General features: G+C 37.6%; 1 protein-coding gene across 3 annotated transcripts in view; it reads right to left on the bottom strand.

Moving 5' to 3' along the window:
* The window catches only part of LOC149571705 (vacuolar protein sorting-associated protein 32 homolog 1-like), a 33,351-nt gene extending 11,648 nt beyond the window's left edge, over positions 1 to 21,703 (bottom strand). Inside the window, exon 1 of one of the 3 annotated variants that reach the window (XM_089813122.1) lies at positions 21,525 to 21,703. In XM_089813122.1, the coding sequence (XP_089669248.1) occupies positions 21,525 to 21,596 (72 nt within the window). In that variant the 5' untranslated portion in view covers positions 21,597 to 21,703. Of the gene's footprint in view, positions 1 to 20,671; positions 21,249 to 21,524 lie in introns of those variants that run through there. The other 2 variants (XM_089813123.1, XM_089813124.1) reach the window with 2 other exon arrangements.
* Between the last annotated feature and the right edge of the window lie 3,123 nt (positions 21,704 to 24,826).

Below are 24,826 nucleotides of genomic sequence, written 5' to 3'. Positions count from 1 at the left end.
GGTATGTAGCAGTGCTAGGATTTGTCTTGTTGATGGAAGGAAGTTTTTAGATGGCATGAAACATCAGCATATGTGTTGTGCTTTGATTCCTAGGAAAGATAAAGAAAGTAGTAGTGAAATACCACTTGAAGTTTCAGATTTACTAGGGGAGTTTGGAGATATTATCTCTGATAATGTTCCAGATGGATTGCCACCAATAAGGCAAATTAGTCATCAGATAGATCTGATTCTAGGAGCTAGTTTGCCTAACAAGGCTGCTCACAAGATGACTCCTACTGAAACAGAGGAGCTAAATTGACAGGTTCAGGAGCTATTGAGGAAGGGCTTGATTCGAGAGAGCCTGAGTCCATGTGCAGTACCTACAGTACTTGCACCAAAGAAGGATGGAGAGTGGAGGATGTGTACAGATTCTCGAGCTATAAATAGAATAACCATCAAGTACCGGTTTCCTTTGCCCAGGATGGATGACCTTATGGACTGCTTGAGTGGAGCTCAGTACTTCACAAAGATAGATCTGAAGAGTGGTTATCATCAGATACGGATTCGAGAAGGAGATGAGTGGAAAACAGCCTTCAAGACCAAGGAGGGTCTTTATGAGTGGTTAGTCATGCCCTTTGGATTGACGAACGCCCCAAGCACCTTCATGTGGCTCATGAATGAGGTACTTAAGAAGTTCTTGGGAAAATTTGTATTGTCTATTTGGATGATATTTTAATTTTCAGCAAGACTTTGGAAGAACATTTACTGCATATTCGTAGTGTCCTTGAAAGGCTAAGGGAAGAGAAACTGTTAATTAATCTGAAGAAGTGTATCTTTGCAAAAAGAGAGTTAGTCTATTTGGGGTTTGTTATATCACCTGAAGGTCTCAAAATGGATCCAGAGAAGGTAAAAGCCATCTTGGAATGGCCTACTCCAAGGTCTGCTATCGAGGTAAGATCATTTCATGGTCTGGTTAGTTTTTACAGGAAGTTTATTAAGAATTTTAGTGGCATATGTGCACCCCTAACTGATACAATAAGAGGGGATACAAAAGAGTTCAAATGGACTAAGCAGCTGCGAGAAGTTTTGAATTGCTGAAGAAGAAGGTGACAGAACAGCCTGTGTTGGCACTTCCAGATTTTAGAAAAGTATTCCAGGTGATTTGTGATGCTAGTGGCAGCGCTATTGGGGCTGTATTAAGCCAAGAAGGTAAGTCTATTGCATATTTTAGTGAAAAATTGAATGATGCAAAGAAGAAGTATTCTGTTTATGATCAAGAGTTTTATGCAATAGTTCAAGCCTTAAAGAAATGGAGGCATTATTTATTGCCAAAGGAATTTGTTTTGTATACTGATCATCAGGCATTACAGTACCTAAATAGCCAAGGTAAATTGAATCAGAGGCATATGAAGTGGGTAGAGTTCTTGCAGAGTTATACATTTGTGTTGAAGCATAGAAGTGGAAAATCTAACAAGGTTGCAGATGCACTAAATAGGCGACAGTTGTTACTTACAGTAATGCAGGTTGAAGTAGTTGGGTTTGATGAACTCAAGAATTTGTACCCCGAGGATCCTGATTTTGCTGAAGCATGGAAAGCTTGTAAAGAGCCTGTTGTTGTAGATAGAACCAAGTGGTTAGACTATCTGATTCAGGATGGCATGTTGTTCAAGGGTAGTCAATTGTGCATTCCAAGGAGTTCCATAAGGGAAAATCTGATTAAGGAGAAACACAGTGGAGGGATGGTAGGACATTTTGGTCGAGATAAGACCATTGCCATTCTTAGAGAACATTATTTTTGGCCTCAAATTTCACAGGATGTGAAGAAGTTTGTACAGAGTTGCCAGGTTTGTCAAGTTGCCAAGGGGTTTAGTCACAATACTGGCCTATATCAGCCATTGCTTGTTCCATCAAGGCCATGGGAGGACATAAAAATGGATTTTGTTCTTGGATTGCCAAGGACACAAAGGGGTAATGACTCAGTATTCGTGGTGGTTGATAGGTTCTCCAAAATGGCACATTTCATTCCATGCCACAAAACTCATGATGCTGTCCATATTGCAGACTTGTTCTTTAGAGAGGTGGTGAGACTACATGGTCTCCCAAGGAGTATAGTTTCTGACAGAGATACTAAATTTATGGGGTATTTCTGGAGGACATTGTGGAAAAAGTTGAGAACAGACTTGAAATTCAGTTCCACGCATCACCCACAAACTAACGGCCAAACAGAAGTGGTAAATAGAAGTCTGAGCAATTTGCTGAGATGTTTAGTTGGGGACAAGCCCAAGGGATGGGATTTGATTCTACCACAAGCAGAGTTTGCTTACAATAACTCTATAAATAGGAGTACTGGAAAATCACCATTCCAAATTTTATATGGGAATAGCCCAAGGACTGCACCAGAATTGAGGAAGATAGAACAAGGGGAGAGGACAAGTGCTGAAGCTAAGGAATTTGCTGAACACATCAAGCGTCTACATGAGGAGGTTCAAGCACACATTACCAAGATGAATCAAGAGTATAAAGCTAGGGCTGATCAACGGAGAAGACATAAAGAATTCCAAGTAGGGGATCTAGTCATGGTGCACTTACGAAAAGAAAGATTTCCAGCCGGTACTTACAACAAGTTGAAAATGAAAAAATTTGGCCCCTGCAAAATTCTGAAGAAACATGACTCAGGAAATCCATATGAGCTGTATTGATACGTGGTGATACGAAATTGGTTCTTGTGGCGGTATTGAGCTGTAAGGGATTACGGATTGTAATCAGGTTGTAATCACTGGATTGTAATAAGATCGGACTTGCTGTTTGGTGGACGTAGCCCAGGGATTGGGTGAACCACGTTAAATCTTGGTGCCTTGTGTTCATTTCTGTGTGTTCTATTATTTTCTGTTATTGGTTATATTTGCATGTAGTTTTTATTTCTGTCTGTGGTTTATCCTAACAAGTGGTATCAGAGCAAGGTTGTCTTTCAGTTATCCTCTGCAAGAAAGTCTCACGGTTAAGTGGGAGTCTCACAGTTGAGTGGGAGCGATGGCAGATGAGGGTAAGTTGAGGGTTGACAGGTTTAATGGGCAGAACTTCCAGTTATGGAAGATGCAAATGGAAGACTATTTATATCAGAAGGATTTATGGAAGCCGTTGGAAGGAAAAGCCAAGAATCAGGGAACTATGTCAGAGGCTGAATGGGATCTTTTGGATAGAAAGGCACTCGGAAGCATTCGGTTATGCTTGGCACCATTGGTGGTATTTAATATTACAAAAGCAAAGACGACAGAAGATTTGATGAAAACCCTAGCGACACTGTATGAAAAGCCCTCTACTTCAAATAAGGTATTTCTCATGAAGCGTTTATTTAATATGAAAATGGCAGAAAGTGGATCTATTGCAGATCATTTAAATGAGTTTAATACTATTACTAGTCAATTATCTTCTGTGGGTATCAATTTTGATGAAGAAATTAGGGCTCTCTTGATTTTGTGTTCTTTGCCTGAAAGCTGGAATGGCTTGGTAATGGCGGTGAGTAATTCTGTTCCTGGATCTAGTACCCTAAAATATGATGATGTGATCGGTGTTGTTTTGAGTGAGGAAACTCGTAGAAAATCCTCAGGTGTATCTACATCAGGAAGTGCTTTAAATGCACAAAGCAGGGGCAGAACGACTGAAAGAGGAAGTAACTCTGGAAATCGTGGGAAATCAAGAGGAAAGTCAAAGGGGAGGAGGTCTCAATCGAGAGGACCAAATGATTGCTGGTACTGTGGGAAACCAGGGCACAAAAAGAAAGATTGCTGGACTCGAAAGAAAAATGAAGGAGATAAATCGGATGGAGACAAAGAGGCAAATGTGGTAAGTAACAAATCCGAAGAGGATGCTTTGCTTCTGTCTTTAGAGAGTGTTGATGATTCATGGGTTTTAAATTCTGGTGCTTCTTTTCATGCTACACCTCATAGAGGTTATTTCATTGATTATGTCCAAGGGGATTTTGGGCTTGTTTATTTGGGGGATAATGAACCCTGTCAGATTGTTGGAAAGGGAAAAATTAAGATTAAGTTGCAGAATGGGAATCATTGGCTACTACATGAGGTAAGACATGTTCCAAAACTAAGTAGAAATTTAATTTCAGCAGGGCAACTCGGTGATGAGGGTTGTGTAGTTACTTTTAATGATAAAAATTGGAAGGTTTCAAAAGGTTCCCTTGTAGTAGTAAAAGGTGTGAAAGTAGGCACCTTATATCTTTGTACAGGTCATATTGTTCCTTCTACTTTGATTGTTTCAGAGAAAAATGAATATTCAGGAACAATTACTGCAGTTGAGCAGGGAGAACAAATAGCTGCTGTAGATTCTGATACAGCGTTGTGGCACAATAAACTTGGGCACATGAGTGAGAAAGGTATGAAAGTACTTCATTCAATGAAAGTTTTACCAGGTCTAAAATGTGTGAATATGGATTTCTGTGAAAGTTGTGTGTATGGAAAACAAAAGAGAGTGAGTTTTGTAAAGACAGGGAAGGAAAACAAAAAGGAGAAATTAGAGCTTGTGCATACAGATGTATGGGGACCGGCTCAGGTATCTTCCCTTGGTGGCTCTCATTATTATGTTACATTTATTGATGACGCAACTAGAAAAGTATCGGTTTATTTCCTTAGACAGAAATCTGATGTATTTCAAACTTTTAAGAAATGGAAATGCTTGGTTGAAAATGAGACTGGTAAGAAATTAAAATGTCTCAGATCTGATAATGGTGGTGAGTATTGCAGTCATGAATTTGAAGATTATTGCTCCACTAATGGTATTTGTAGACAAAAAACTGTTCCAAGTACTCCACAGGAAAATGGAGTGGCTGAACGCATGAACAGGACTATAATGGAGCGTGCAAGGAGCATGAGGTTGCATGCTGGGTTGCCCTTACACATGTGGGCGGAGGCTGTCAATACTGCAGTATATTTGATTAATAGAGGCCCCTCTACTCCTTTGGGCTATGGTATTCCAGAGGAAGCATGGACTGGTAAGAAGGTGAGTTATTCTTTTCTCAAGACCTTCGGTTGTGAAGCTTTTGCTCATATAGACTCTGAAAATAGAACCAAGCTAGAAACTAAATCAAAGAAATGTGTCTTTGTTGGATATGGCATTAATGAATTTGGCTATAGGCTTTGGGATTTTGAAAATCATAAAATTATAAGAAGCCGGGATGTCATATTCAATGAAAAAGTGTTGTACAAAGATTTGTTGCAGCAACATGAGAAGAAAGAAGATGATTATGTAGTGCTGGATGAGACTCCAAAACCTGATGTTCCAGTCATTCCTCATGATGTGCAACAATTGCAACAACAAATACCACACACACCAGTAAATGTTAGACGGTCCACAAGGCAAATTAGACCTCCACAAAGGTTTTCTCCCTCTTTGTATTCTATTTTACTTACTGATGCTGGTGAACCTGAAAGTTATGATGAAGCTGTGCAGGTGGATACTAAGATTCAGTGGGAGTCTGCAATGAAAGATGAAATGGACTCTTTGCTGAAAAATAAGACCTGGGATTTGTGCAAGTTGCCTACAGGTAAAAGGGCTTTACAGAATAAATGGGTTTACAGGTTGAAAGAAGAGGAAGGAGGTAAGAAAAGATTTAAGGCCAGGTTAGTTGTAAAAGGATTTGCACAGAAAAAGGGAATTGATTTTGATGAGATATTTTCTCCTGTTGTTAAAATGACTTCTATTCGTACTGTTTTAAGTCTTGTGGCTACTGAAGATTTGCATTTAGAGCAGATGGATGTTAAAACAGCCTTTCTTCATGGTGATTTGGATGAAGAAATATATATGGCTCAGCCACAGGGTTTTGAGGTCAAAGGTAAGGAGAACTTAGTGTGCAAATTGAAGAAAAGTTTATATGGCTTGAAGCAAGCACCTCGGCAATGGTATCTGAAATTTGACAGTTTTATGCATGAGCATGGATATAATAGGTGTCATTCAGATTATTGTGTTTATTTTAAGAGGTTGGATGATGATAGCTACATTATTTTATGTTTATATGTTGATGATATGCTTATAGCTGGGTCTAACATGGATCATATTAAGGGGCTGAAATGCCAATTAGCACATGCATTTGCTATGAAGGATTTGGGGGCAGCAAAACAAATCCTTGGTATGAAGATTTGCAGAGATAGGAAGAACAGAACATTGACGCTATCTCAAGCTGATTATGTTAAGAAGGTGTTGCAACATTTCTCTATGGAGAATGCTAAAGCTGTCAGCACACCTTTACCTGGTCATTTGAAATTGACTAAGGAGATGTGTCCCAAGACACAGGAAGAGGAGGATAAGATGTCCAAGTTACCCTATGCTTCAGCTGTAGGAAGTTTAATGTATGCTATGGTATGCACTAGGCCAGATATTGCACATGCAGTGGGAGTCGTTAGCAGGTATATGAGTCGTCCAGGATTTGAGCATTGGAATGCTGTCAAGTGGATTCTCAGATATTTGAGAGGAACATCCAATAAGTGTTTACACTTTGGGGGCTCTACTACTGATTTACAGGGCTATGTTGACTCAGATTTGGCTGGAGATATTGATACCAGGCGGAGTACTACAGGTTATGTCTTTACTGTTGGTGGGGCAGCCGTGAGCTGAGTTTCTAGGTTACAAAAGATTAATGCTCTCTCCACTACAGAGGCAGAGTATGTTGCTGCTACAGAGGCAGCCAAAGAGATGATATGGCTTCAGTTCTTCTTGGAAGAATTGGGACATTCTCAGAAGGATAATTATTTGTTCACAGATAGTCAGAGTGCCATTCATCTTGCTAAGAATTCAGCTCTGCATTCTAAGACCAAGCACATACAGTTGCGGTACCATTTCATTCGGTCGGTTTTAGAGGATGGACAGTTAAAGCTGGAGAAGATACATACCAATGAAAATCCAGCAGATATGTTGACAAAGGTTGTAACAAGGGAGAAGCTGAACTCCTCTTCAACTTCAGTTGGTCTTTTAGACTAAATGTGAATAAAAGAATAGCAGAGTCCAGGGTGGTTTGATCCAGTGAGAGCCCCATGCGGTAGTTGTATTGCTACAGGATCAGTCTCCAAGTGGGAGATTGTTGTTTAGTGTGGAGCCTGATCAATCCCCAAGTGGGAGATTGTTAGATTGTGGTGACTGATCAGGAAAGTACTGTACATACTTCATAAATAGTGGGGTTCGGGGCCCGAAAAAAAAATTTTTGGGAAGTAGCCGACATATTATGGCCGACATATGGCCGACATGTTATAACCCTAAAGCGGTTTAATACTTGTATAAAAAGGGCTTAGGGTTGGGTATTTTTTATATGTGGTGATACGAAATTGGTTCTTGTGGCGGTATTGAGCTGTAAGGGATTACGGATTGTAATCAGGTTGTAATCACTGGATTGTAATAAGATCGGACTTGCTGTTTGGTGGACGTAGCCCAGGGATTGGGTGAACCACATTAAATCTTGGTGCCTTGTGTACATTTCTGTGTGTTCTATTATTTTCTGTTATTGGTTATATTTGCATGTAGTTTTTATTTCTATCTGTGGTTTATCCTAACACAGAGCAACATGATGATGGTGCAGATGAGGAGCTGGTTTTAGAGCCATGTCCAATTCCTGCTTCTAAGAAGGAGGAGATAGAAGACATTCTAGATCATCGTGTGGGTAGGAGTACCAGAAACAGGCAGTATGAAGAGTATTTGGTCAAATGGAAAGGACGACCGATCGAGGACTCGACTTGGATTTCAGCAGCTGAGATTTCCCATTTGGGATTTCCTCTACCATTCATAAAGTGACAGGGTCACTTTTCAATCTACCCTGGGTGTCTGATGCAAGAGCATCTAGAGGTATAAGGGCAATCCTATGTCACACAAAAAAAATGTACTTAGACTTAGTTTCTGTTTCATGTGTTTTCATTTTTGGATACCCATTTGGGTCAAATAAAGGTTCCAACTCTCACAGTTCCACTATCAGTGTGTTAGAAAATCCCGAAAAAATAGGAGCATGCAATTGGGCCATCATTTTGGTAACCTAGAAGGTGTGAATTGGCCAGATGAATGTAATTGATATTTAGAGCATTCCAGAAAAAGAATCAGGTCAAAAGGCCCCACGGTTTGAAAGTTATTGCAGTTTTTTGAGTTTTGGAGACCTCCTAAGAATGCTTCAAAGTCAGGTTAGGGGCATTAAATAACCTCGAAAAGGGCCAAAAAAAGGGGGACGAGCGAAGCTTGTCCGTAGGGCTATAGAGCGCTTCGAGAGCTTTCCGAAAATGTAAACGGTTCGTTAATCGGAGCTACGGTTCAAAAGTTATGCCTCCCGGAAGTTCGGTTACCGTTTCTGGATTCTTCTAGATTTGCACCGACTTCTAATGCAGCTTCTGGAACCTTCTATTTGGTCGGTGAAGTCTGAGTCCGAGCCCAATTTTGACTTTCTAAATCAAAGGTGAGTCTGAGTCCTGTAACAATGATTGAAACACTCCTAGGTCGTGTGTAACCTATACATTGGAGTGAGTCTTAACAAAGGGCCGGTTCCCCTAGTATACATTGGAGTGAATCTCAACAGAGGGTTGGCTTCCCAAGTATACCACCTATTCTACTACTGCAAGGAAAAGGGAAAGTAATAATCTAAAACTGAACAAGGAGGAGATACAAGGAATTAACTACTTTTTGAAGCATACACAATATGATTAAAAGGGGCAAGTGACAATGAACAACTCAAGCTTCAACATATTTTCACAACTATTTCATAGGAAGAGGTTTCAAGTCTATGATAATTTTCACAAAGAATCAAACTAACAGCTGATCTTTAACAAAAACCCTCAAAGGAAACAAAAACTATGACCTACAGATTAAGTTACAATTGCATGAAAGGAATGAGAAAACAAGATAGTCAAGGATAATATATCATCAAAAGACAAAATTAATCATTTTATAATAATACAGCTTCGAGTACACAAGATATGACTTCCTTTATTGATGAAAAGGCATATTGCAGCTACATACAAGCCTGCTACATTAATGATTTCCGAAAAAAAGAGTTCAAAGAATCAACTAGATGATCCTCATCGTAATCCATTACAATAAAGATACCTTATTAATGCTTGCAGATCCACTCTCAAAAGTCAAACTTAAATTGCATGGCAATATGAGGAAAAGTGTGCCTTACAGCTAACAAACAGCTAATTGTGTGCTCAATTGAACGAGAATCGGGAGCTTTGCATAAGAATGGTACTTTTCCCAACTAGCTTTTGCAGTCAAACTGGAGGGTTTCACAATTGATCTTCTCATCCAAGCAATAAAATGAAGATATTCCTTTGATTGGAACAAAATTGACATGAAACAATATGTTGTTGACTTCAAAAGATGATCTAAAGCTAACCAAGAAGTAAATCAAGGATTTTAGTTGGTCCTAGAAAACACAAAACCTTGGATTGCTTCTTTCTCTAAGGTCATTTAACATTTCTTTCTTTATCACTTCACATCAAAACTTCATGATCTCTTAGGAACCTGTCAAGGGTTTTGAATGTTCCTAGAACACACAAAACCTTTTTCATTTGCCTTCTTCACTCCTAGCTTGTTCACTTCATCAGGAATTGTCCAAGAATCAAGAACTTCATTGGGGATTCAGAGAGTTCTCAAAACCACACTAACTCCGACTTTGTCCTTAACTATTTTCCTATTAATTGTCTACCATACCAAGGCTCATGACTTGATCAAGAACAACCTCTTCTTTTGCCCATCGTTGTTGTCCTTTGTCAATGCCAAGAGTGGTTCCATGAACATCTATGTTAACAATGGTTCCAAAACCCTTGTCAATGGTCAATAAAATTTCTCAAACCTACAAAAATCACTAATTCACTTTGACAGTTAGACACTTCAAATTCTTTGAGGTTAGCAACTAAGCAGGCATCATGCTTGGAATGCGGTATTAGTGAGTTTCAAGATTCATGTAATGGAGCAACTCAAGCCAAAAGTGCATGTGGGCAATTAAAAGAATGACAATTAAAGGCTTCAAGAATTAAGCATTTTTATGAAGGGATGGTGAGGTTTCTTCAATTGGACTTCTAAGTTCTACCTAATCTCCCCACTTTTGCATCATATTATTTTGCAAGTGTTGACCAGTTTTTAAAATTTTCTAAGGTTATAGAGTGAGTTAGGAGAGTTCAAATTTTCTTTGGGAGCTTAGTTTCAATTTTTCTTAGCATCCAATGTTCTAGTTAGTGGAAAACCACTTTCTAGTGTTTTTGGTATTTTGGCTTGTTTTCCACAGTTCTTTGAGAACACTACTATTCATAGTATGTGCTCATTTTGGCCCTCAACATCCCTTGTCAACATTAGTTATGTCTGGACATGTTCATTTTCAATTTTCAATACCTTCGCAAGGCTTTCCACATTTTGCGTTAAACTATTTAAGTATTTGCACTGCAGTTATAATGTTTAATATCATTTACTTTACTCTTTTATATCATAAAGTGATATCATGTCCACAAGTTAAACACCTAAGGAAATGTAATAGGGGGGAATTAAGTAATTTTGAAATGTTATGTCCCCAACTGAAAAGCACATTTGACAAGTTGAAAATGTTAAATAAAGTGTCATTTGACACTACAAATTAATAAATAATATTCTTAATTGGATAAGCATTAAATAATCACCCATTAATGGGTGTAGGAAGGTTGATATTCCATTGAATCTCAAAGGTGTGAAGTGGAAAGAACTTGAAGGATGGATAAAGATTAATTTTGATCAGGATTCAAAAGGGAATCCAAGCCCAAGAGGTGTTGGATGCATGATTAGAGATCATCAGGGAAAAGCTTTGTATGGGAAATCTGAAATCTTGGGGGAAACTACTAATAATATGCAAAACTTTGGGCTGCTCTTCTAGGGTTAAAATGTGAACTTTCCCTGAAAGCTCAATGTGTATATTCTGAAGGTGAATTCCTAATAGATGGTTGTAACTTGTGACCAATTAGAGATATTAAAATAAAATTGAAAGACTTTTGAGCTTCCCATATGGACTTTGGTCATGCAAACCTAGGTGGCAAACATCAATTTTTATGCAGCAATGGAGTAAAGGCGAGGACACTACGGTCAGAAGAAGTACTTGTTCAATGGAGGATGAGGTAAGAATTAGCAAAGTCAAGGTAAAAAGGGCGATGGTGTAATGTTAATAGAAAAGGCCAACACAGTTTCTTAGGTTTTTTTAAACTTTGCTCCATGTGAGAGAGGTTACGATTGGATTTAGAGGTCGGACAAGTGGTACATTGGGAATTATTGTTGGGAATGACTTGGAAATGTGAGACACTCATTACAATGACAAGCTAGCGTTATATCTTCCATGGGTTAGGTAGTCATAAACGCTTATGTTTGCCTGTTAATAGGCCTCCAAGGGTTCCTTCTTACAATCATAGAGAGATAGCCATGTGGGAGAAAGGCGAAGAAGGGTGGATTGAGATAAATTTTAATGAAATATCACAAGGAAACCCAGGACCTTCAGATTTTGGGTGTGTTGCAAGAGATACATCAGGCAACATAATGGCAGTTGAATCCAAAAAAGTTGTTGATGGGACAAATAATGAAGTTGAGGCCAAGCAATATTGTTAGCAGTAGATTTGGCAACATGAATTAATATGAATCAAATACACTTGGAGAGAGATTAACAAATAATATTGAATGCTAACATCAAGGGGCAATCACAAGTTTGGAACATCAACAACATAACTATGATCAAGGAAAAATTGATGAGCATTTGCAACTTCAAAATCTCACATTTATAGGGAAGTCAATACTTTAGCTAACTAATTATACAAGTTAGCAGTGATGAGAATGGCATAGTTTATTGGAAAGGGGGTACGAGGGAGCCACGTCACATCTAAAGGTATTTTAATAAGCATGTTTGAGCTATGTAAATGGGACACTTGGCAGGTGATTACGCAAGGTTAGGGAAGGAATGTCTTGTCATGAGGTATACTCAAAGTAATTTTTATCAGGGAGCTTTGTGTTAATTAATGAAGCCTTTAAGGAGGAAGATTGCTCTTGACGCACAATACGCACATGAATGAGGCTCTTTGCCCATGAATGGACTACAAAAGGAATGCTTTATGTCTCCATCACATTGTTTTGATTTGGGGTCATTGAACTACAAGTTGCTAAGAAGTCATAGAGGCAAATTTTAGCTTCAAAGCTTTAAAGCGGCAAATGTCCTTCTAGGGATGCATCTCAATGGGTTTGTTTGTGGCCAAATATCTTATTTTTGAATACAAATCTCACACGAATGCAGACGTCTCAATGTTTTATGCCTAGGGTCTAGAGGTCAGTGATGTGGAGGATGCCAAAAGAGTAGTCAAGAAGGTGTGTTTTGGAAGCTTTGTTATATTTTCTAGGGCGAGGTTTGATTACAAATGTGGGGGATTGGGTGCATGTCTTGAACAATTTGGGACATGTTCACCCATTTATACTATGGAAGGAAAGAGTAAACAAAGAATAAAGGAAGATGGGGGGAAGAGGATGTGGAAAATACTGAGTGACCACACAACAAACTATGAGTTGGTTCCTCATTCAGACTTGGGAGAGGAATTCAATAAGAGTGGACTTTAATTCCAACTCGCAGACTACTGGAGGGGCATTGATATTAGGGAGGCAAATATGAAAAGACATAAGGACAAAAAAATGGTAGAGAACATTGGTGCAAGTAAAGGTTGAGCATGTAGACCAGGTCAAGGCCATGGAACTACCAATAGAGGAGCTCGCTGCTAAGGTCGAGGACGAGGAAGGGAAAGACAATACTAAGTGGGAGATGTAGGGGATGAAACAATAGAAGAGCAAGGATGACGTCAATGATTTTTGAGTGGCGGTCCTCATCATTTTTTTGTAGATAGGTTTTGTTGTGTTCAATTCTTGTACATTTTGAATCACCCTGTTGTTATTTTGAGAAGTTGAAAAGGGGACATTAATTTTTTAAATGTATATGGGCTGAATTGAATCACTATATATTTAATGGCAGATCGCCATGAAAGTTAAGTTGCAAGGGGGTATAGGGTCAATGCCAAAATGTTGTTTAGCTAGGGTGAATGGTGTAGCAAACAATACTCTTACTTTATGTTATTTCTTTTAAATCAACCTAAAAACAATATTTACCAAGCAAGAAAAAACTTTCTTTCCTTTTTTGGTTGTGACTTATTAGCATTGAGGTGGCATGGAATGGATACATCTATCAGGCTTGTTTCCAGAAAGCAGCAAATGTCCTTTTTGAAAGCTATTTTTGAGAAGAGGCTAAAGAGTTTCCTCATTTCCAACTATAGGTTAGTTATCCATGCAGTGCAAAGAATTTTGAGAGATGATTTTCTTTCAGTTGAGCATCCTGTTGTGTGAATATGGACATAACAGACAAGTTTGTTGCAGTCCTAGTGGATTCTAATGAAGTGAAGGAGATGGTGTCTACTCTATTTAGGAAGCTTTTTAAGAAGAGCATCTTGCACGAAATAAATGATGTGTTTTAGAAAAATGATACGAACAACATTATCCCTGTATCAAAGGACTATTACGTAACATGCAAGTATGGAAAGGAAATGAAGAAATTTCCCCTCCTTAACTAAGTGGGTGGTTTGAGAATTGAGCAACGAAGGATGGCAAAAAGACACAACACTTTGTTCCTAAAAAAATTGGTAGATCTATCAAAAGAAGTGTTGTATTCTGAATACACACACCCCATTGCAAATTGTTCCCCCCCTTTTTTGTTATTAGCTAGGTTCAATTTCATAGGTTTGGCAATGATTTCGTAGTCTTCGGCCTTGGGATGAGAAGAATTTCATTTCTTTTCAAGTTTAGGAGTGTTGAATGAAATTGAAAAAGAAAAAATCTATGTAAGCATGTGAGTCAAGGGTGGAATTTATAAAAGTGCAATGTAAAAAAACGATAACTTAGTACTTGGAAGATGAAAGATGATAGTAAAAGAAAAACTCCAAGTGTAAGAAGAGGAACATAAAGAAGATTCTAAGAATATTTGGATAAAGTTGAAATTTCATGAAAATTCCTATCAAGATCAAATTTACACCTTTGATTATGTACATCTAAGTTTAATTGCACTTGAAAAATCCTTAACCAGATCAAATTTCCACTTCTAAATCTTTGTCAAGGTCAAGTTTTCACTTCACAATCGAGCTCAACCTGAAATCTCCACCCATGAAATCCAACTCAAGGTGAAATCTCCATCCAAGAGTTAAGGTGTTGAGAATTCATCCTTCTCATTGGCTTAGGTGGGAGTTCATCCTTGATTGATTTTTAAACAGCAGCAAAAACTTCAATTACCGTACATTGGGCTCTAATTGGAATGCTCATTCAAACATGTTCCTAAGGTATTTACACATAAACAATGTGTTGAATGTTATTTAACATTTTGAAGCTTAAATGTTCATGTCTATCCTTGTTGAAATCTATATCAACAATTTGTTCCAAAATTTCATAAGTTGGGATTTATTTCAATGATAAATCCTACATGATTGTCATATCCCCCTAATAATACATTTTATTAGATCAATTGAGTAATACCGAGTAATATATTGTTTACATATTTAATATATTTTATTGATTATCATAGTTACACCACCCTAGGGGACGGGGGAACAGCGGAACGGGGGGACAAGTTTCTGAGATGGGGGGACAGAGGGGCCTTAATTTGGAGACAGTGGGGGGATGGCGAGGGGACGATGGCAGGGGATAGGAGGGGGTGTGTATATATATACATATGGTACTTTAAATGCTAGTTATCAAAAGATGTATTGTAATATAAAATATAAAGATGTAAAAGAGTAAATACTTGAACACTAGATGGAATTGGAACATCAAACATTGAACATAAATAGTCAAATCGGGAAATAGTCAACATCAAGATGTCCCCCATCTTCGGTGGAGGTGGAAGAATCTGGTGGCGCCGCTGGGAACTGGGGGGTGGAGTCCCAAAGTCCCCGATGCGTCCAAGTCTCCGAGACATGGGACAAAAAGGAGGGGGATGCGTCTCCGCATTACTATTTTGATTATTGATATTTTAAACAACACAAATTGAATGATTAATATTCATTATTAACTAAATGTTGATTAGATATTTAATTTGTTGTTGTTGTTGTTGATGAAAAGCATGTGATTCATTCAGACCGTCGCAACTTTAATAAACCATTTGAAACAGTGTCTTTGAGGGTGCTATTTAAGAGAGGGATGCCTGCAAGGGAGGGAATGCGCCTCTTCCCCAACCAAGGGGAAGGATAAATAGGTTTGATGACTACCTCAAACATTATTGAAGGAAATATATCAGCAACCAAATGGCTAAGGCAGTGCTGAAGATAACACAATCAAGGAAGCAAAAAGACAAAGGTAAGTATTATTTGTTTATTTTTTAACAGAGTTTTATATATATATAACACATTATTAAAATCATTCACGCAATCTAATATATAATGCAATAAATATGTGCCTACACACTAGTCAAATGGAATATAGATAGATAGCTAGGTAGGTAGGTCTAGAAGATATTTAGAAACACGGAACTTGGTATTATATATAGGTATTCATAAAATACAAAAAGAACGAGTTATTAGCATGGTGTAATCAGATCTACAATAATTAGATGAATACATTTGCAATCCACACTTGAATAATGCAAAAGTGTATTTATTAAACAGACATAATTCATTAACAACTATCAACCTTAAGTGAAGGGAGGAAAAGGGTAACATGAGAGAACGGTGAGGCCTTACTAGGTACACTACCTCATAAAATATGAGACCAAGAGGAACAAGAGATTTCACTCTTGGACCTAGGGTTGAGTTAGGACACCTTATTGTAATCTTTCCTAACTCATATGGTAGGTTTTATATGATAGTTAAAAAACCTTAGCCATTGTGAAGGGATAAGATAGAATGATGACGGAGAATGGTATAATGATTCCACTAGGTGCACAAACCCCATAAGGTTGGGACCAGAGTATTCACCCTTGGGTCTAGGGCTAGTGACAAAAAGGGCACCTCATCATATCTTCTTATTCCTCCCTAACTATGGTTATGGCCCCATGGAAGCTGAAACGTTAGAAATGTTTCCTTACCATATGCTTAAGTATATTATAGATCTGCATTTTTTTTACTTACAAGCTACTCACAATTTAATTTATTTGTGCATGTGTATGCACTTATTTTATGATTGCAGGATTTATATTCAAGCATAATGAAAGGGATTAGATAACTTTCTAATTCTAACCATAGCTCTTGCAATTGTCTTTGTAAAATCTTAACTAGTGCAGTTCTATAAGGGACATTACAATGACGTTCATGTGATATCACCTATCAGTGAACTATATAATTTGTGGGTGTTAATACAATGGTGCCACAATTGAAACACTTGCCATATAGTGCTTTGACACTTTTGTTGTAATATAAGGTTCATCTATGAGAGAGAACTAAGGTATTATACCCATGACCAAAAGATTTCAAAACCACAAGTTCCGTTTCAGAATCCTTTTGCAATAAATTAGAGATTGCGTCTGGGGCTATTTAGTGACAATGACAGCTCTCGAGATTCTCCAACCAATCTATTTAGCCCACCTAAAGTCGGGTGACAAGAGTAAGGGCAGTGTAGTTCCATTAGTCTAAGCATTAGAATGGAAAAGAAATTTAATACCATGTTGGATATGATGTCCTAGATGCTTGCTAAGAAGAATAAAGGAATTCCACAAATCTCTCAGGACCAAAGTAACCAGCGGAATAACACTAAGAGATGCACTACTATAGAATGTTCAATCTGCTCCAAGACCTCTCCTGCCTACTTTCACACACAAGGAGGAGGCCTAGCTTGCTTTTGAGGTGTCACTTCCTTTTGTTGATGAACTGAGGATTCTTTATGCTAGGTATGATGCTTTTTATGATGAGATTAAGCATCACTTGTCATTTAACGATTATCTAAATCAGAAGAAAAAAAGAGGTTGAAGAGTTGAGAACAAGGGTCCAAAGTTCAGAGGGACTTCTAGTAGCCTTCGAGTAGGGTTACCTTGCCACGCTTCAATGGTAGTGCCAAATGCACAAGTTAAGCATGGTTTCAAAAGGTGGATAACTATTCGCCTCTTTACATATGGAACGAATGACCCATGAGTGATGGTACGATGTTTTGATCACTCATGGACACAAGCATACAATGACTTCACCAACAAGCTCATCAAAAGATTTGAAGAGGACCCACAAATACATCTTAGAGAGCTAACACAATTAAGGTAACACAATAGTATGGATGCTTATGTTTCAAAATTTCAAAGATTATCAGTTACGGCTCCTAATAGTACGAATAGAAGGTTGATAGTCTTTTTCAGTGAGAACTAATGGAGCCCATTAGAGAATGGGTTAAAGCCTTTTATCCACTGAGTTTGCAATAGGCCTAGGAGTGTGGATCTTGTTGCCCCTAAAATCAAATTCTCATACAGTACCTTCCACAATGAAAAAGGTAGGAAGCATGATAACAAAGAAAGCATTCAATCAAAGAGCTCTCCTCCAAGAAGGTAGAAGGTGACATCAAAAAGGAGCTAAAGAAGAAAAACACTTGTCTCATCTACAACAAACAAATGGACCTGTTGTGACCTTTTCACACATCGTCCCATTGGAAATGTAATTCCCCTCCTTTACTTAAATGAGAAAGTATTTTTGTCGTCAATGTCATCTCCCGACCCTTGAATTACTTTGGTGCTTTATGGTACATCTGAAATTAAGTGTTATTTGCCTCTGGCTCAAAAGAGAAAGTTTTGTGATGGAGAGATGGTGGAATTTGGTCAAGAATGAAATGGAAAAAAAATTCAAAGCAGAATGCCACTGAAATTTTGAGCATTTTGGTAAGCTTACTATTTTTAGCAATTTCTATTTTTATTAAGTTTCATTATCTCTATGATTGGCCTTATATTGAGTTTGGAACAACTTACTAATTTTAACAATGTCTATTTTTAGTAAGTCTATTTTTATTAAATTTCAATATATCTCCAATAGGCCTAGTTTTATGTTTAAACTTTAAACAAACTTACCATTTATAGTGAGTAAATTTTTGGTAAGTCTATTTTGACAACTTAGGAGCAATGACAAAAGAAGAGACAAAAGGGTATCTAGATTTATATCCAAAAGAATGGGCACATGAGACACTTGATCCTAGAATGGCTACATCTAAGAACATCCTTGAAGCATCCAAAAGATTAAAGGCATGCAAAACATGAAAACAAATGGTTAAGCTTGAAGAACATCTAGAAAAGGGAAGGAGATGAAATTTCACGAAGTTGGGAAAATTCATCAAGAAAGTCCAAAAGCGAAAAATCCATCAAAGTGGCTAAGTATTGATCAAAAGAGTAAAGAGGAGTACAAAAACAACCAAGTAATGGGAAAATCCTTCACCCAGCACCAAAAGCACTTCTCAAGAAACAAGGAATTCCCTTAAAACTGAAAAAAATCATCCATGACTGTTAAAATGTGCCCATGAGAATTGAATTCACCATGCCAAGGAAAATGTCTCAAAACATAAAAATACTTCAACCCTGCTAATATGTGCCCATGTGCACAAATCCTTGGAGTGCATGGAAAAAGTTCAAAAGCCAAAAGTCCACTACAAGGTCTAATATGCACCCATGAGTGCAAATTCTACATGGCCAAGGATAAGTGCCCGAAATGAAAAATCCACTTCCAAGTGCAATAACCAAGCACGTGGAATCTAGTATGGCAAGGAATTTAGCAAGGTTTGAAAATCCTTCATCAAGTACAATACGAACCCTAGAGCACTAGTTCTCCCATGGCAAGGAATAACACCCAAGTTGGAATTCCTCCACACAACTCAACGTGCACCTTAAGCACCACTTCCAAGAGGGAAAAAAATTTGTCTTAAATATAAAAAACCACCAACATAGCAAGAATGCGCCCATGAGCACTAATTCTACTTTTCTAGGGAAAATGTTGCAAAGTCAAGAATCCATTACAAAGGTTAAAATGTGCCCATGAGCATGAATGGTGTGTGCTAAGAAAATCCTCTAAGTAATCAAAATCTGTCATTACACCTTGTTTGCGCCCAAAGTCTATATTTCAAGAGTTGGTGGTAAATTGGTTAAGTGTTGAAAACCCTCCTTATGTGTCATTTGTGCCGATGTAAAAGTTGCATGGAAATGTTAAAATTTGGCTAAGTATGAAATACTTCAATATATTTCAAGTGCATCCAAGGCCAAGGTCAAAGTAGAAAAGATAAATTTGGCTACAGATCATGAAATCCATCTCCATATATAATCTGTACCCATGGAAGAGAGATGACTAGGGACATGGAATTGAAGTTCCTAAGGAGGTATTTTAATAAAAAAAGAAATATGGCATTTTACAAGTCACTCAAGCACGAACAAATGAGAAGAATTTACATCTATCTTAATTTCCTCAAAAAACCCAAAGATCCCAATCAAGAAAGAACAAGGGGGACGAATTACCCTTCCAATTTTGAAAACATTCAAGTTTCAAGAAATCTAATTCAAGGCATTCAAGGTTCAAGACCTCAAAGATCAAAGTTCAAGTACAAATGAAGAGGGAAGAATGCAACATCAAGTTCCTCCAAAAATCCAAGATCAAAAGTTAGAAAGTTCAACTATGAAGAACGATACAATCATTAAGAAAGGGAACTAGGCATAGGCTATTTTGGGCGAAAGAGCATTAATGGCTTAGTCAGAATCTTACCTCATTATGTGTCAACTCAGACCACTCCCACTAAGTGAACACCCTTCTTTTGATTGGTCTATATGGACCCACTCAATTATAATACAAATTCTCTCTTGCCCTGACCCTAATTAGGGTTTAGTTGGCAAAATCTAGGCCCTAGGTGTTGTTTCAATATAAGACGCACATTGTAATTTGAAGACCATTATAAAGGTATTTCCTTCCCTTTTGTAATTAATGAGATATGGATATAGATAGATACATAGCTCATTAGAAGTAGATAGCTCTTGCTCCATAGAGTACAAGTTAGTAGAAGTTGTGAAAAAAATTCAAGTCACAAAACAAGAAACTGCCTATTGCTTTTGCTGTAACTGAGAACTAATGGTTGTACGACAATTATGACAGTGTGGGTGCTATGATGGAGTAACTAAATGATTAGCCCAATGACAGAATCAGAATGAGCATGAATTCGTCCATTTGCACTTGGAATTGAAAATCATAATAAAGACTAACTACACAGTCTACATGGATGAAAGAGAATTCTCTCAGAATTGAAAAGAAACAAGAAATAAATATTGTTTCTCTGCATGTTTCATCAGTTTTAATCGTATACTTCTGAAGAATGAGAATTGACACAGCTGGTAAAACGAAATATCCTAACAAATAAGCTTCTGCTGTAAGTAATTTAGTGAATTGATACAAACATGAACTTCCAAACAAGAAAATAAACCCAATAGTAACAAATCACACCACAATAAAACTTGTATTTATTTATATAACAATGTGCATGAACAACATTTTTTGAGAATAACTAAGTGCACCAAACAGACATTAAGTAATGAACATATCGATGGCCAAATTGATGTGTCAGATGGACGACCCTCGTCAGCAACTTTTACCAAATGCAACCGATAGTAACCATGACAAACCAGACAGTCCATAGTATACTTACATGCGTATAAAATCATTGACTCAAGAATGCCTAGAGAAGACATGGCAAATACCTGTCCTGGTAATGATATCCAACCGAATGTGCATGTTTAGAAGGTTGAAAGTAAAACCAAATGCAACACTCACTGGCGATGTAAAGGGAAGGGTTTTGAATTTGTCTATATAAGTACATTAATCATGATCTCCAAGCTTCCAGAGATATAAATCCAAGGTTGAAATCCCAGAAAAGAAATCAAAAATATATATACGACTTGACAATAGTGCCTCTACTCTTGAGCTTTAGGGTGTTGTTCATCTGGGAATTTCGGGACACTTTGAGATATTACATTCTTAAGATGAAACAAAAACATGAACGAGCAGGAACATAAGGTTGTCATACACCACGCAGACTCATAACTTGATATGTGACTCTGGTTTATTTCTGTAACTTGGTAATTTTTATATTGAGCTGATGTGGCTCAGGGCTCAAATATTGTCCCGCTTAGTAGGATGCCCAACATAAAAGCTTAGCTGTTGAGAAATTCCCCATCTGAAGCCGCACACAAGTCGTCTGAGAGATCGGCATTGCTGATAACCCTGGGCTACACCTAAGATGCAGGACTTATCAAGTGGTGGGAATTGAACCAGATCCCAGTATCCCTTTTCACAATTTCGTATACCCTTTAAAAGCATTGTTAAGGTGACTAGTATCTCAATCATGAAACGTCCAAGTTTGGTCTCAAAAGTTTCCACAGCACATGTACAAGTAAATTCAGACACCATTACACATTTGGCTTCAAATTAACCCTTCTAATTGAGAACAGGGCCCCAGTTCACATTCAGGATAATATAGAATTAAATTTTGTCATCTATAACGATATAACAAAGTAACGCAATAAGAGATTTGGACTATTGTTAAGTTCGTACCTCGTGGAGTCTGTCAAGGGTGGAGACAGTATTTGTTTCCTTCTTGGGCTTTCCAAACATTCTCTTCAACATGGTTGTCTCTGCTGTGCAAATATATCCGTGTTGAATACAGAGCAAGGAAACAGTACTTCTAAGGCTTAAAATAGGTATATAAACGTTTGGTTCAAACTTCGTTCAAATGGGAAAGGGAGGGAACCCCGCAGGAATATAATGAGATAACCTCGATTAAGGAGTGAGTCGTACGCACATTACTTTGATTTTTTTTTTAAATTATTTAGTCGTTGGAATGAGAGAACCAAAAAAGTGTCTTGTGAGGAAGATTAAATTCAACGTTAGAAATTGAATATTTTGTTTTATAAGTATCATATTTTATCTTGGGGAGTTCGATTGTATTTGTTTATTGTTTTATTTTTATTTTTTTAATAAAGTTGTTAAGACTATTTAATGTAAGAGATGTATTTCTAGTATGTAGGAGTGTTGCACTCATCAATATTTGATTTTTAATGGGTTTGTTAAAAAAAATTACAATTTAGTAGAAGACCAAAATCATGTTAAGTGTAATTTATTTTTATTAAAAACTATTTTTTTTAAATTAAGTCTTTGATAGATGAACTAGAATATGTATTTAGAAAATGTTATTTTTATATAAATAAAAAAGTTTTGATATCTTTCAAATCAATCAAATGAAAGTTGGGTTGGCCTATAAAGGAACTAAAAAAGAATGAAAAGTATACACTTGAATTTTAACATTTTAAAAGTTCAAATTCTATCAAGTTTGTATTGTTAATAGTAGAAAAACAATAGTGTTTTTCCCTTATAAAGCTACAATCTAAGGGTGTCAAACCTACTCAAGAAGTTAGTCGACATATTAACAACAAAGGCAACAAAAACAAATAGCTTTGAAATAAAGCTTGAAACAAAAATTTGACTATGGACTAATAGCACTTCAAATGGTGAACTATAACAAAAAGTTGTGACAACTAACTACAAGGAAAAAGTCACCACAAAAGGTTGCCAAGGGTCGCAAGGAAGAATAAGAAAGTGGTACCTAGATAGGCTAAGCTTTCTCACTATGCCTCAAATCACCACAATCATGAGAGAAGATATTGTACTCCAATCCTCAATCGGGAATTTCAAAAGTTCCTACTAGTTTCATTTCTCCTCTACATGCTTTCCTAAAGCCTTCTACCACATGAGACACATCAATGTTGTAAAATTGTGTAATAATCAATAGTTGAGTCTTGTTGCACTCCTCGTCATCCTCTTATAATTAGAGGCATAATTTCTTAGTTGGTCCATATTAGTTTTGAGCATCTTCAAATTAGAGTACAAAGCACTACAACTCACAAAGCTACTCTAAGCAATATTGTCATCATCTTCTTCCTACATGTCTACTACTTCAATTGTCCAAAATGTGAGTGATGCTATAACTAGGAAGAGTTTTCAATATACTTTGATATTTCCTCCCCTTGCCCTTGTTGTGATGTGGAGCCCAATCAGACTTGGAGATTTTATTCAACATTGTTTCCTCCCAAATTATTTCTATGAGGGTTTGGGGGCAACGCCCCCAAGACAGGGTCAAGGGTGATGTAGGAGCATCTTGGGTTTTCTTGATGGCTACTTTGGAGTTCCTGGGAGGAGGCTCGGTAGTTTCTTTGGAGGGTGCTTGGACTGGTACTCCATTGAAGGAGTGATGCTCGGTCCCTATTGGGTTTAGTGTTGGCTGTGTAGCTCGATCTTTAAAGGGGGCTCGGCAAACACAATGGAGCTCGACATGTGTTGGTTTCTCGACAATGCTTGTGGGAGCTCGATGATTCTTGGGGAGTTTGTTGACACTCAACAGCATATTGGTGTTGACTAGAGTTCTTGGTGCATTTAATGCATGTAGCATGTGATGGTGATGTGGATCAATCTAGGAGTGTGTGCGGTCCTATGTGTGGTCTTGATTATCTCTCCTATGTGCATTTAATCTTGGTTGTAAACTTGGGGCTTGTCCTAAGTATTTTCATGTGGTTATCGTGTGTTAACTTTGGGTTAACACAAGGGTTAACGTTTTGTATTTAATGTTTGTTGTGAGTCAACTTGTGGCTTAAATATGCATTTAATGCATGGGGTTCATTTAATTTTGTAATTGCTAGGTTGACTTGTGGCTCAATTGAGTTTAAGTAAGGGGTTTTGTGGATTCTTAATTCATTCATTCATTTCAGAGGAGTGAGTCTGGAGAGTAGCTGAAGGGTGAGTTTTCTTGAGTCTATGGACAGGGTGTCGAATGTGAGGTGGTTTACAGAAGGATTGTGGTAGAGTTGCAAGTTTGGATTGAGGAGCTAGTGGTTGTAGTTTAGAAACAAGGAGGTTGATTGGTAGCTTGTGAGCACAAGTTGAGATCTTGGAGGTTTCTACCAGATTTATGTTATGTTACAAATCTGGGCTAGCTAGGATTGAGTTGGATCTTGAGGGATCTTGCAAAACTATTTTTGTAATTGTTGTTGTAGTTGGCCCTAACCCACAAGGCCTTACAGCAGGGCATATTCTATGTAAAAAGTTATTTTATAAATAAAGAGTTGTGATTTGGTATTAGATCTTGCATTGTTGTTGTGTTTCCGTTGTATGGTTATTTGTTAGGGGCTAGGACATCTTCTTTGGGGATTCTCCTACTTTACACTACGTCAAGGGGGTATCAGAGTGAAGGTTGTTCTTGAGTGTGTAAATAAATTGCCAAAGTTGTAGCAGTTTGCACCAAGACTTGGTTTGGAGAAGTAGATCTAAGGAGATCTTGATCTTGTAGTGGATTTTCTTTCTAGAGTCCTAGATCTCTTGGTTGCGAGGTGGCAAATCGTGATTCTAACTTGCAATTTCAGAGGGCTTGTAGATGGATCAATGGATGCAAAGATGGAAGGTTGATCTTGTTGAGGCATGATCATACAAAGTTTGTGTGATTTGTATTGCAGATCCTTGTTCCTAGACTTGTGATTTGGTTCTTAATTGTTCATGTGAGGTTGCAAGTTGTGATCCGACTTGCAAACAATTCAATTTTATCACAAGGAGCATGGGAAGGATTTGTTGCAAAGGGTTTGTGAAGATCTTGGGAGATGGCTCTAAGAGGGTTGGACACTGAGATGATGATGAATCTTTGTGATGTAGTAGAGAGGAGGTTTTCTAAGATGTCTGCATGGTTTGAAGCTAGTTTGGATGATCGAGCTAAGGAGGTGTCTGCTCAGTTTCAAGCTAGTTTAGCTAATCAAGTTAAGGATGAGGTGAGGAAGGCATTTGGTGGATGTTTGTGGAGTTGGAATCTACTAATC

The sequence above is a fragment of the Cupressus sempervirens genome, chromosome 2, assembly GCF_028749045.1.
Source record: "Cupressus sempervirens isolate cs-2001-9-10 chromosome 2, ASM2874904v1, whole genome shotgun sequence".
Classification (NCBI taxonomy): Eukaryota; Viridiplantae; Streptophyta; class Pinopsida; order Cupressales; family Cupressaceae; genus Cupressus; species Cupressus sempervirens.
The sequence above is the reverse complement of the archived record's forward strand: the minus strand, read 5'-3'. Positions and strand labels throughout refer to the sequence as shown.